Consider the following 14,252-nt stretch of genomic DNA (forward strand, 5'->3'; position numbering starts at 1 on the left):
GTTTCCGAGGAGCACTCACGCTAACTATATCGGGGCTCCACGTCCCCCTGGACAGGGTCCTGGATCCCACTTTTCTCTAGGGCCTTTAGAAGAGAAACGGTGAAGGTTGGGTGGGGGTGGAGGCGGAAAGAAGCCGCTCCACCGCAGGAAGCGGCCAACTTTGCGCCCCAAAATGAAACCCGATCTTCGCAGGAACGTGCAAGGATTTAAAAACGGCCTTCAGCTGAGGCACTTGGGAAGCGGCCCTGTCACGGTCGAGGTCGGAAGGGCGTTTTTGCCTCAGCTGGTGTGTCAATGAATGGAACTGTGACCCGGGACCTGCGGCATCTCCCGGACCCGAAGAGCGCCAGCTTCCCCGAGTTCTCCTTGGTTTGGGTGTCCCACAAAAGCATGGCCACACCAAAAATTCTTTTTCCACAGTAAGAAAACGGCCCCGAAACTTTTTCACGCCGCACCTTCCCTCCTAGCTTCCCGCCCAGAACATTTTGCGCCTCGCCTCAGGAGCGGGGTGGCCGCTTTGTCTAGTAGAACGCCAACACTGCAGAATCCCGGTAGCGAAAGACGGACCAACTTCCTGGGAGAGACTAGAAGCGAGAAAACATCACCACCCCTAACCACACGCCCCTGTTTTCCCACTGACTTAAAATAAATAAATAAATAAATTAGCAGCCGAAGCCCTGCCCGTCGCCGCGCGATGCATGCTAGCATAAGTAGTTCCAAGGCGCCCAGTTCGGGGTGGAACTCAGAGTGATTCCCCCTCAAAGAACTACAATTCCCATGGTGCCCTGCCACACAGTGGAAGGGGCGGGGCAGGAGAGGGCTCGTCGCGCGTGCGCAGGTCGGGGGGCCGGAGGGAGGCGGAGGCGCCAGGGTCCAACTGCTGAAGCGTCTCCATGTGACAGTGACCGGAGTCCTAACTCCTGGCGCCGCCCGGTTCTGGCTTCTGACCCCAAACGCTGTCCCCCATCCCGGCGCCAGCGGACAACAGCAGACCGGGACGCCTGGTGTGTGGCGGTGCCGCTGGAGGAATCGCCCCGGCGGGGTCAGGTGTCTGAGGGACCCCGCGGAGACCCCGGAGTCTCCGCAGAGAGGGGGAGCGGCGAGCCGAGCGGGGGTTCCTGTCGGCACGCGGAGACATGAATGGCTTCACGCCTGAGGAGATGAGCCGCGGCGGGGACGCGGCCGCCGCAGTGGCCGCCGTGGTCGCCGCCGCCGCCGCGGCCGCCTCGGCCGGGAACGGGGCAGGGGCCGGCGCCGGGGCTGAGGTGCCGGGTGCCGGGGCGGTGTCGGCTGCTGGGCCCCCGGGGGCGGCCGGGCCGGGCCCCGGACAGCTGTGCTGCCTGCGGGAGGACGGAGAGCGGTGCGGCCGGGCGGCGGGCAACGCCAGCTTCAGCAAGAGGATCCAGAAGAGCATCTCCCAGAAGAAGGTGAAAATCGAGCTGGAGAAGAGCGTGAGTGACGGCGGGACGGCCATGCCCTGCCCTGCTCTGGGGCTCCCGGAGCGGTGCCGACCGGGGTTCAGGGGCGGACGGTTCGGGGGTCCCCTAGACCTGGCTGTGGCGCGAGCCCGTCGCGTGGTCTCGGGTAGGACGCGAACCACAAAGTCGCCGCAACTCGGACCGCCTCCCCCGCAGACCCACGCCAGCCGGCCGCGGGTCCGCTGCTCCCCCCGCCCCCACCCCCACCCTTCCTACCCAACCCCCGCGCACCCCCACCCCGTTCCGGGTGTCCGCCCTGCTCGCCGTCCAACCCCTTCCTCCTTCCCTGAGGTCGGGACACGAAACAAAGAGCACGGCGGCTCGGAGGGCCCGGAGTAGTTTTCTTGCAGCCTGTCCGCTCCTCCTTTGTTTTGCTGCCCAAGCTGGCGCGTGGCCCCGGGGAGCAACCCCCGGCCGTAGGCAAAAGTGTAGTCCTGCAAGCGAGGCCCTGGTGCCGCGGTGGAGACCGACTCCTCTGCTCGTCCGCCGGGTTGCGGAGGGAAGAGAGCCGAGCTCACCCCGCGCGGTGCAGACAGCCGGGCTGGTGGACGCCGCCAGCATCCAGCGCAGCTGCCGGGAATGTGGGGAGCCCGCTGCCTCTGCGGCGCTGCCACCCCTTCGGCAGCATCCGGATTTCCTTTACCGTCCTTGTACACGTCCGTTTCTTGTGTTTCTTTGACCATCTGTGAGGTTTTCAGAAACAACCATTGGCACTTTGCGGAGTTTTGGCTGGCGGTGAATGGATAACAAGATGCCAGAACCTAGCATACGCCCTGCATAATTTTAACTTGGACTTCGTTTACAAGTTAAATTTCAAAGCCTTAGTCTTTAATCGCTTGTTGTTGTTGTTTTTTAAAGGAGTTTAAACTGTTAATAATGCAGCCCAGTATTTCAGATGTTACCATACAGCGCTCAAGACTACATTTAATTGAAGCTTTTGCAAAGTTTGTGATCTATTATGCCTGTTAAAGAGTTCTTCAGTCATGCTTGGGAGACACTTCTCAAGTAAACTTGAATAGTTTCACGTTGCCTTTGGTTGAAAAAAACGTAATACAGACAAATACATTCATTAAATACTCAGAAGCTTGTAATTCAGATGTAAATATAAGTAGTATATGAAATCGGTAGCTCGTTTGTAAAAATGGATAGTTTTGTATCTGGATTATAATTTGAGTACTGAGAAAGGATATGAAGCTACTAAAATGTGCTCTTTAGAGAAAATACTGTCAGTAGCAGAATTGTGGGCAACATCATCTTTCCACTTATTAAAAAAACAGCGTGACCTAACAAATCTAATTCACCCTCACTACAGTTTAATTAAAAAATCCAGACAATTGCAATTTCTCATTCTGCTTGTCTGCTTCCCTTCCTTCCTTCCTTTCACTCCTCCCCACCCCACTCTCCAATCCTCTTAACCCTATTGTCAGACACGGTATGTTCTAACTGAATACAGGACTTAAGCATAGAAATATGCTGTTGTCTTAACAATGGCCTATTTTGACTTTTTATTTTTAATAATTCACTGTGCCCTATGTATTTTACTAATACGTAGACACGTTACATAATAATAAGTAGTCTGTGAAACTTTTTTGTTTTAGGCAAGGCATCTTTACATTTGTGATTATCATAAAAACTTAATTCAGAGTGTTCGAAACAGAAGAAAGAGAAAAGGGAGTGATGATGATGGAGGAGATTCACCTGTTCAAGATATCGATACGCCAGAGGTAAAGTTTCTGTATGTTAAATGTAAATCCTAAGTATTCCATTCTGAAACTTCTATTAAAAGATAGGAACAAATTTTAAAAATACTTAATGCGAAAAATCTGAAAATGAAAGCAAAATTAAATATAGCCAATTAATAGGCAGTTGTAGTTTGACTTATGTTTTCAATTCACAATGCTTATACCTCTATTGCCTTCTTTTTTTGCTCCCAGTTCTCAATATTTACCTTCAAAAGATTGAAGTGCTCTATATATTTGTAGTTTTGATTATGTAAAAGAAGTAATGGAATGGAATTAATTAAATAATGTAATTTTTGTTACTTAATTACATTTTTGTTGTACCAAAATTGAAATGCTATTATGCATATCAAAGATAACAATTTAAAAATTGCATGAACTAATTCTTACATGTTTATTTTTTCTAGGTTGATTTATACCAATTACAAGTAAATACACTTCGGAGATACAAAAGACACTTCAAACTATCAACCAGACCAGGACTTAATAAAGCACAACTTGTTGAGGTATTTATGAAGTTTTAAATGAGCCTGTTTATATAAAAAAGTTATTAAAGGCTAATGAAATTGTTAATGTAGTACGTATAACAATACAGCTCAGTTAGAAAGATCAGTTAATAAAAAATCTATTGTGGAAGAATCTAGTTTCCTAGAAATGTTTGTCTGTCTCTTAAATTGCTTTATGTAACAACCACTCAGTGGATTGTATGTAGCTTTCTAAATATCTTTTAATACTGGCTTTCAGAAATAGCGGGTAATAATTTTTAAATTCTCATTCTAGAAATCTGTTGGTTTTAAAATTCCACTCAGGAAGCATTTTTTGAATACCTTATTGAGGCATAATAAAAGAAATTGATAAGCTTTGTTGTCTTTATTATAAATTTTTTGAGTTTTTGATGGATTAGGTCTACAGATTAGCCCATAAATAGTATTCCTATAACTTGTTGATTTAACGATTTCAGAATTTGTCTTTGGTGATGTTAGCTTGTTTTATTAGAGGCATCTATGCCTTCACATCTGGAAGATGCAAAGTTTTTTTTTTTTTTTTTAAGAGTTTATTTATTTACTTGAGAGAGATCTGAGAGAGAGAGCATGAGCAGGGAGAAGAGCAAAGGGAGGAGACACAGACTTCCTGCTGAGCCGGGAGCCTGATGGCAGCTCAGTGAGAGGGACTCTGGTATCATGACCTGAGCTGAAGGGATACATTTCATTAGCTCCACCACATAGGCACCCCAGATGCAAAGACTTTTATCCAAGGTTTTATTTAGTTTGCTTTGATATAAAACTTTTAGTCTTTTTGTAAATTTTGAAATATGTGTGTTTTCAGGAGTTAATAAAGAACCAAGAAATCTGTGAATCAAGGCATTTACAGATTTATGTATTTGTACTTTAATCATTTTAAGTAAAAATACTTAATCTACTCAACAGAATAGAAATGTAAATATATAAGTCAGTTTTCTCATATTTTTCAGCTTGTGTTTAGTAATGCAGTGTTTTTTAAAATGCGCATATCGAATAAGGTAAAAGATACAGAAGGTACAATTCTTTGACAGAATGCTTTTTTAACATCGTTAAGATATAATATACTGACTTTTTAGCCAGAATTTCCTCTTTCCTTCTTGCCCAAGCAACAAAAATTCAGTTTTTCTTTAAATTTGATTTAAAAAATATAGCCCTTTTTGGATTGTATAGTATATTAATAAAAGATAAACATGGGTATTTACTGTGATGAAACTGTATCTATATATATACAGATACTAATCAAGTGGAAGGTACCTTTGTTTTGGGACAAATGTGAACTCAAAAACTGATTATTTTAAATGTTACATATGAAGTACAATTGACTCTTGAACAATGCATTTTTGACTAGGGGCATAGTCAAAAATCTGCATATAACTTTTGACTCCCCAAAAACTTAACTACTTACTCATAGCCTATTATTGATTGGAAGCTTTTTTAATAACATAGTCTGTTAGCATATTTTATATGTCATATGTGTTATAGTTATTCTTACTGTAATTTCAATAAAGTAGTCTAAGGAAAAGAAAATGTTAAGAAAATCGTATGAAAGAGAAAATACATCTACAATACTGTATTTATTGAAAAAAAAAGTGTGTAAGTGGACCCTCACAGTTCAAACCTGTGTTGTACAGGGTCAGTAATACATATTTTTTAAGTATACTAGTCACACCTGAAATATTTGATAATCTGATATTTAAAAAGTTATATTATTTCTAGAGTTACTTTCTTCTTTAGAAATGAGAAAAAAATCCAAATGGCCATGAATGTTAATAGTTCACTTAGGAATGATTCCAGAGTTAGGTAACTGTCTTCCTTAAATCTCTTAATTATCGTATGAATAACATTTTCATTAAGACTTTTTTTGTCTTTACATTCTAGATAGGCATATCAATACCCCTGTTTAGTCCATTGTACTTCTCTTGGTTTTGTAGTGTTAGATTAGCATAAAGAAAAAGCCAGAAAGCAGATAAACATTCTTCAGCGAATGTCTCTCTTTCCTCGCATTTTCTATCCATATTTATTCAGACAAACTTTCAAGGAACCTTAACAGAGAGTACTGCCAATGAATGAATGAATATAAATTGTAGCAAATATATTTGTAAGATATTCTATGGTTTGTTTCTACAGTACCAACAGTTTTTCAACTTAAATATTTATTTATCCTTTTCCTGTGAGTAGGGTCTAGATTTTGTTTTATTTCATTCATATTTAAAGTTTTAAAATATTTACTTTTTAATATAGATTCTAGTTATAAAATTTAAATAAATAAAAGGAAATAACACATTCTAATGTCTTTTTAATTGAGTGGGTTGGAGGGTCCTGTGAAATCACCCTCTCTCTTGTTCATAATATCTTAATTATATGCTTTTCATCTTGTTGGTATTTTGTAAATAGTTTATTATTTAAAGGAAATAGCTCTTATAGCACTTTTTCTTTTGATAAAAGTGTTTTTTACCTAGTATAATAACTGTTAATATCTATAATTTAATTTCAATTTCAATTTTTTGTTTGTTTGTTTGTTTTGTTTTTTTAGATAGTTGGTTGCCACTTTAGGTCTATTCCAGTGAATGAAAAAGACACCTTAACATATTTCATCTACTCAGTGAAGAATGACAAGAACAAATCAGATCTCAAGGTTGATAGTGGTGTTCACTAGGAGAGGTGGAATTGAGACTAAGACTTGGATGTTCAGATGTTAAGACTGTTTACTGTTTTTTCACATGTAGAAATGTTCCTTGTGTATTTTTTTACAGAGGATTTTCTCTGGTTTTATTTTCTTTGTTTCTGACTCTAATAATTAGTTGGAAACTCGTGTAAAATGAGCTTTCCTAGATTAAAAAAATATTTTAAATAAAGGTGATTACTATTATAGTTGTTTCAGTGTATTTATTTTGTGAAATTTGATTTTTTTAAAACTAGTTTTAATTAAGAGTTTAATGTAAAGATCACTTTGTTCCCACATTTTATTTTTAATTTTAAATTTCAAGAAATGAAGGTTAAGAGAAGTAGCAAATGCAGCACATTTGCTTTCTCTGGGACAATCTCATTTGGAATTAAAAATTAGCATTATTTTTTAAAGTGCTTTTTGGTGATAACAGGTTTGAAAAATAGACTTCCACTGGAGTGCAGTTTCTTTTTTATTTCCTTTTTTTTAAAATCATTACTTGATAAAGTTAGGAAGATCAAAGGATTTAATTTATATGCCTACCTTCTTCCAACAAAGACTAATGTGCCAGCAAAGATAAACACAGTGCTGAAAGTTGAAATAATGTAGAATTAGTTTTACTTGTTTCTTTAAATTTTATCTTAGAGAAAAGGTGTTTATACGGCATGAACATAGAAGTTCTGCAGCACCCTTTAATTTTCAGTCATGTCCTGTACTGTTTACATTGCAAATTAAAACTAGTATGTTGAGAGATATAGAAATTTAATAAGATCTTTAAATTTTGGTTCAGATATAGCTCTGACTTGATTTATATTCTACTTTTGTTTACATTTCATCCTCTATCAGTTTTCTATTAAAGTTCTCATAATTGCAAATCAAATTTATAGCTTATGACATCAAAACAACAACAGCTTTAGTTAATATGCTTGATCATGGTGCAGATTTTAGGCTGAAAATGGATCAGAACATTAATGTAGCTCAAGATTTCTCTCAAAGGTTGATATTTGGGCCTGATAATTCTTTACCATGGGAGGCTGTCCTGTGTGTTGTAGTTTTAGCAGCATCATTGCAGTCCACAGTAGAGCACTCTGAAGGTGTGACAAAACTATCACTAAATGCTGCCAGACATGCCCTGGGAAGCAAAATCATTCATGGTGAAGAACCACTGACGTAGTTACATCTAAAGTAGTGGTTCATTAGAAGGTTAGTCTGTATTTTTAAGTGTTCTGGGTGACTAGAAAATAAGGTGAAAAATAAAATACTAGTCTTTGTTCTTGCTATAACCATTTGAAGATTTACATTTGGCCCTTGAATGATGCAGGTGTTGGAGCACTAACAATCACATAGTTGGAAATTCATATATAGCTTTTGACTCTCCCAAAACTTAACTACAACTAACCTACACTTGGCAGTAAGCCTCTCCAATAACAAACAACTAATAAACATTTTGTATATTATATGTGTTATATACTGTATTCTTAAAAGTAAGCTAGAGAAAAAATGTTTTTGAAATAATAAGGAAAATATTTGCAGTATTGCATTGCAAAGATACTGCATATATGTGGGCCCGCATAGTTCAAACCCATGTTCTTGAAGGGTCAACTGCACTTAATTGATGAACAGAGACTATAATAATTGATATTATAGAATTCTCTCGTTTTTGGCATTCTAGAAATCTCTGTGAGAAGTTTTATGTTAGCTGTCTGAAAGGGAACCACATAGCTACAAGATAAAGTTTATTTGAAGAAAGTATTACTTCTACATGTTTTTATCTAAATCTATAATCTGTAAAAAGTTAATTTTTTAAATAAAACCATATAGTCTTACTTTTTCCTACAAAAACACTCCATTCTTGTGAAAGAAGCTTGAAACCATTTGCTTACATTAAATTAGCTGATTATGAATATAATCTTTGACTAACAATGTTAATTTCATACGGTTAATTATTTGCATAAAATGTAGTTGGATAGGGCAGCCCCCGTGGCTCAGCGGTTTAGCGCCGCCTTCAGCCCGGGGTGTGATCCTGGAGACCCAGGATGCAGTCCCGTGTCGGGCTCCCTGCATGGAGCCTGCTTCTCCCTCTGCCTGTGTCTATTTTTTTTTTTTTAAGATTTTATTTATTTATTCATGAGAGACACGGAGACAGAGAGAGAGAGGCAGAGACACAGAGGGAGAAGCAGGCTCCATGCAGGGAGCCTGACGTGGGACTCGATCCTGGGTCCCCAGGACCACACCCCAGGCTGAAGGCGGTGCTAAACTGCTGAGCCACGGGGGCTGCCCTCTGCCTGTGTCTCTGCCTCTTTCTCTCTGTGTGTCTCATGAATGAATAAAAAAACTTAAAAAAAAAAAAAAAACTAAAATGTAGTTGGATAAAAAGTGAAAATGAGTTCTGGGTGTTATTTATCCATTGAAATTAAATCCTTGTTAGAGCAATTTAAAACATGAAAAGCAAAGAACTTCATCATAGCTCAGGAACTCAAAATGCTGCAATGTAAAAGTCAGGTTTATATAAAAATTTTAATTATTTGCTTTTGGGTATAAAAAATTCACTAAAAATCTTTTTCACACTTACGTCTGAACCAAAAAAAGTAAATGGAAACTCATATCTCTATAAGGGTACAGGTTACTTTTAACATTAGAGTATTAGAAGAATCCAAAATTGACTGAGGTAGAAGGAAGAAAACAGAATGACTAGCAGGTACTCAAGAAATAAGTCAATTATTTGGTAGAACTACTTTTTATTGAACATTGAAAATAAGTCAATTATTTGGTAGAACTACTTTTTATTGAACATTGAAGAAAAGGCTAAAAATACCTGAAATATATTTCTTACAAATAAAAAGCTCTATATTATTTCTACATAAAGTTTTATTATTAATAATGCTGCTATGAACATTTGTGTGCAAATTTCCTTTTTTTTTTTAAATTTTATTTATTTATTCATGAGAGACACAGAGAGAAGAGAGAGGCAGAGACACAGGCAGAGGGAGAAGCAGGCTCCATGCAGGGAGCTGGACTCGGGACTTGATCCTGGGTCTCCAGGATCAGACCCTGGGTTGAAGGTGGCACTAAACCGCTGAGCCACCTGGGCTGCCCTGTGTGCAAATTTCTATGTGGACATGTTTTCATTTCTTTTGGTATATAACTAGGAGTAGAATTGTTAAATCACATAGTATTCTATATTTAACTTTTTGAGAAACCTCCAGATTTCCATGTGGCTGTGCCATTTCCATTCCCACCAGCAATGTATGAGTTTCTATTTCTCCAAATTGCCAAACTTGTATTTCCTTTTCTTTTTTCTTTTTCTTTTTTTTTTTTTTAATTAAAGTCTTCCTACTGGGTGTGAAGTGATAGCTCATTATAGTTTTGGTTTTCATTTCCTTAATGACCAGTGATATTGTATATCTTTTCATGTGCTTATTGCCCACTTGTATGTCTTCCTTAAAGAATATTTTTTTTGAGAATATTTTTTAAAATCCTTTATTTTTTAATTGGGTTGCTTGTCTTCTTATTGCAGGAGATTTTTATTCTTGATATGGATTTTAAAGATTTTATTTATCCATTCATGAGAGACAGAGAGAGAGAGGCAGAGATACAGGCAGAGGGAGAAGCAGGCTCCATGCAGGGACCCCGACGCGGGACTTGATCTTGGGACCCCAGGATCATGCCCTGAGCTGAAGGGAGGTGCCCAACCGCTGAGCCACCCAAGCGTCCCTGGATATGGATATTAAGTCCATATTCAATATACGATTTACAAATATTTTCTCCCAGTGTGTGAATTGCCTTTTCATATTCTTCATAATCTTCTTTGGTGCATAAAAGTTTTTAGTTTTTATATAGTCTAATTTATTTTTCTTTTGTTACTCATAGTTTGGTGTTAGATCTAAGAATTCATTGTCAGATCTTAGGTTATGAAGATTAACCCTTATTTTTTCTAGGGGTTTTTTTTTTTTTTTTTTAACATAGCTCTTAAATTCAGGTCATTTGCTCATTTTGAGTCAATTCTTGTATGTAGAGTGAGGTAGAGGTTCAACTTCATTGTTTTGAATGTGGTTATCCAGTTGTCTCAGCCCTGTTTATTGAATACTGTTCTTTTTTCACTGAGTAGTTTTGGCACCCTTGTCAAATATCAATTTGCCATAGATGTTTGGGTTTATTTCTGTATTCTCAATTCTATTCCATTGGCTTATATTCCTTTCTTATGCCAGTACTATACTCTTTGAGTCCTATAGCCTTGCAGTAAAGTTTTGAAATCAGGAAGTGTGAGTCCTCCTACCTGTTTCCCTTTTTCAACATCATTTAGGTTATCTGAGGTCCTTTGTAGTTCCATATGAATCTGAGAATTGTTTTATTTTCCATTTTTGCCAAAATGGCCATTAGAATTTTGATGAAGGTTGCATTGAATCTGTAGATCACTTTGAGATTGCCATATTAGCAATATTAAGTACTCCAATCCATGAACATGGAATGTCTTTCCATTTATATTGGTTTTTAAAATTTTCTTTCAGCAATGTTATATAATTTCCAGTGTGTCTTTTACCACCTTGATTAAATTTATTTCTGATACTTTATTCTTTTTGATGCTACTATAAATAGAATTGTTTTCTTAATTTCTTTTTTGAATCGTTCATTACTGATGTATAGAAACACAATTGGCTTTTGTGTGTTGGCCTCTAAACTGTGCTGAATTTTTTTTATTCTAGTGGTATTTTTATATATTCTATGAGATCCTCTTTATATAGAATCATGTTAACTGTAAATAGAGATAATTTTTCTTCTTCCTCTCTAATTTGGATATTCTTTCTTTTTCTTGCCAAATTGCTCTATCTAGGACTTCCAGTACAATATTGAATAGCAGTGGTAAAAGCAGGCATCCTTGTCATGTTCTTTTTCTTAGAAGGAGAGATTTCAGTCTTTCACCTTTGGGTATGATGTTAGCTCTGGATTTTTCGTAAATGCTTTTTATCATCTTAAGGACATTCCCTTCTATTCCTAGTTTTCTGGATGTTTTTATTATGAAATGGTGTTGAATCTTGTCAAATACTTTTTCTGTAACTATTGAGATGATCATGTGTTTTTCCAGCCCCTCTACTCTATTAATGTGGTACTTTACATCAAATGGTTTTCTTATGTTGAACCGCCCTTGCATTCCTGGGATAAATCTCACTTGGTCATGGTGTACAATTCTCTTAATGTGTTGTTGGGTTTGATTTGCTGATATTTTGTTGAAGATTTTTGCATGTATATTTGTAAGTATATTGGTGTGGAGTTTTCTCATACTATCCATGCCTGACTTTGGTATCAGAATAATCCTGATATAAGCTTTTATTTGTAAAGTTCTTAAAGTATAGGGGGCACATACATATATGCCACATATTTCTCCAAATAATACCACTCTGCAAAGATGAACCCATTATGGTGACCATTCTTTTTTTTTTTTTTTTTTTTTTAATTCATGAGGGACAGAGAGGCAGAGACATAGGCAGAGGGAGAAACAGGCTTCCTGCAGGGAGCCCAATACGGGACAGATCCTGAATCCCAGGATCATGCCCCGAGCTGAAGGCAGATGCTCAACCACTGAGCCACCCAGGTGTCCTGATACCATTCTATAGAAGTAAATTGGAGAAGTTAAATCAGTGCCAATTTACTATAATTTTTAAAAATATTTTATTTATTTGTTTTAGAGAAAGAGTGGGAATAGGGGGAGGAACAGAGGAGAGGGAGAGGAGCAAAGGAGAAGGGAGAGGTAAGAAGAAAATAATTTCAAGCAGACTCCACGCTAAGTGTGGAGCTCTATGCAGGGCTTAATCTCATGACCCTGAGGTCATGACTTGAGCTAAAACCAAGAGTCAGATGCTTAACTGATTGAGCCACCCGGGCACCCCAATTTACTATGATTTTCTAATATTAATTTCTCTTCAAATCTTTAAGAGGAAAGTTAGGCTTAGGCTGTTAATGCAAAATGATTTAAAAATACATGAATTTGAGGGGATCCCTGGGTGGCTCAGTGGTTTAGCGCCTGCCTTCGGCCCAGGACGTGATCCTGGAGTCTGGGGATCAAGTCTTTTAAAAATAAAATAAAATTTTTTAAAAAAATATATGAATTTGATTATTTTTTCTTTTTGGGAAAATCATTTTAAAGCCTATAATACTTTACTGATGGGATTATTTACATTTTTAAAAGCACCTGTCATAATATTTTGCAAAAATGCTTTCTTTTGGAAAGAACTCATGTGTTATCCATTAACAACTATAAGGACGTTAAAGTTTCAAGACGATCTGTGAATGTTCTTTTAAAAAAAAAAAAAAAAAGATTGGATTTATTCATGAGAGGCAGAGACACCGGCAGAGGGAGGAGGAGCAGGGTCCATGCAGGGACCCCAATGTGGGACTCCATCCCAGGACTCCAGGATCATGCTCTGGGCCGAAGGCAGGCTCCAAACTGCTGAGCCACCCAGGGATCTCTGATCTGTGAATGTTCTTATCTGTCCTTCCCTTTCTCTAGTAGTTGTTGCTCATTGTTTGGGTTCTCCATATAGCTTCCCATTCTCTAATAATCCTTTATGATTAGTACTTAATCCCAGCAAACAAAAATGTTCAAGGCATGCCTCTGGATTATGAAGAGAAAAAGAGAAATTTTATCAAGAAGAGATGAGCTATTAGTATTACTGTCAACTTTATCCTCAGATTCATAAGAAGAAAAAGGTTATAAAGTGCCAATATAAAAATACAGAAATTATTAAATCAGTAAGCATTTAGCTTATATGAACTTGCTGAAGTGTACAATCATGTGTCCCATATGAGTAAAGGTTTATTTTCTGAAAAGGAGATATATTAGATGGTGCTCATATTTAAGAATAATGTAGTGATTAAGATTCTAGATGCTAGAGCAAGACTGGCCCTATTCAAAACCTGGCACTACTGCTCTGATAATGTAACCTTAAGCTCCTTGATCCCTCTAAACGCTGGTGCTTTGGCTATAGAATTGGGATTATGACAGTACCCAGTTCATTCAATTGTAAGACAGTGTTAAGAAAAATAATAAATTTTTAGTAAAAGCTTATCTTTTCTTGTAGCTAAAAGCTGTTGAAAAAATAAAGATCTCTTTATTAATATGATTCAATGAAATGTTTGTTTTTGAAAATATATTGACCTAGTCAGAAAAAGTTACATAAAGTATGTGAACATTCATGTTTTTACATTTATTTGGTAATATAAAGAAGATTGTGTGCTTCTGTTATGCATTCATTTCTAAAAGAATGTAACTTAATTTCATATTATAAAAGTTATTTCCAGAAGAGGGAATATACAATAATATTATCTATTAAATTCCATTAAATATTTAGCTTTTTTCAAATATTTTTTTAAAGATTTTATTTATTAAAAAAAGATTTTATTTATTTATTTATTTATTTACTTACTTACTTATTTATTTATTTATTTATTTATTTATTTATTTATTTATTTATTTATTTATGAGGGACAGAGAGCGAGAGAGGCAGAGACATAGGCAGAGAGAGAAGCAGGCTCTATGCAGGCAGCCTGATGTGGGACTCGATCCCAGGACTACAGGGTCATGCCCTGGGCTGAAGGCAGGCACTCAACCACTGAGCCACCCAGGCGTCCCCAAATACTATTTTTTCTCATGAGGTTTTGTTTGCAGTAATAAGGGAACACTTCAAAAGCCACTGTTTTTTCACAGATGCTCTCATGCGGATGTGTCATTTATAAATAGAGATACTGAATCCTTAATGCTTTTTTCCTCCCTCAAAGAGAGTCTGTACCAAGTAGAAAATGAAAGAGGTTTACTGATTATTTTCTTATTGACCTATGCACTGTTCCAGAAAGG

General features: G+C 37.9%; 1 protein-coding gene across 2 annotated transcripts; it reads left to right on the forward strand.

The window, feature by feature from the left end:
- Positions 1-821: 821 nt before the first annotated feature.
- On the forward strand, positions 822-6,607 carry SAP30 (Sin3A associated protein 30). Of its 2 annotated transcripts, none has more exons than XM_077868572.1 (4): positions 822-1,427; positions 3,077-3,202; positions 3,625-3,723; positions 6,272-6,607. In XM_077868572.1, the coding sequence occupies exons 1-4, from the start codon at positions 1,137-1,139 to the stop codon at positions 6,392-6,394; spliced, it is 639 nt and encodes a 212-aa protein (XP_077724698.1). In that variant the 5' UTR covers positions 822-1,136; the 3' UTR covers positions 6,395-6,607. The 2 variants fall into 2 exon arrangements, with proteins under 2 accessions (XP_077724698.1, XP_077724697.1); XM_077868571.1 differs by having other exon boundaries at positions 823-1,451.
- Positions 6,608-14,252: the final 7,645 nt, after the last annotated feature.

The sequence above is a fragment of the Canis aureus genome, chromosome 24 (genome assembly GCF_053574225.1).
Source record: "Canis aureus isolate CA01 chromosome 24, VMU_Caureus_v.1.0, whole genome shotgun sequence".
NCBI classification, from domain to species: Eukaryota; Metazoa; Chordata; class Mammalia; order Carnivora; family Canidae; genus Canis; species Canis aureus.

Coding starts and splice junctions, on each gene's coding strand:
- SAP30 (XM_077868571.1), top strand. CDS start 1,137: ATGAATGGCTTCACGCCTGAGGAGATGAGCCGCGGCGGGGACGCGGCC. Junction 3,203..3,624: donor AAGATATCGATACGCCAGAG/GTAAAGTTTCTG, acceptor TATTTTTTCTAG/GTTGATTTATACCAATTACA. Junction 3,724..6,271: donor ATAAAGCACAACTTGTTGAG/GTATTTATGAAG, acceptor TTGTTTTTTTAG/ATAGTTGGTTGCCACTTTAG.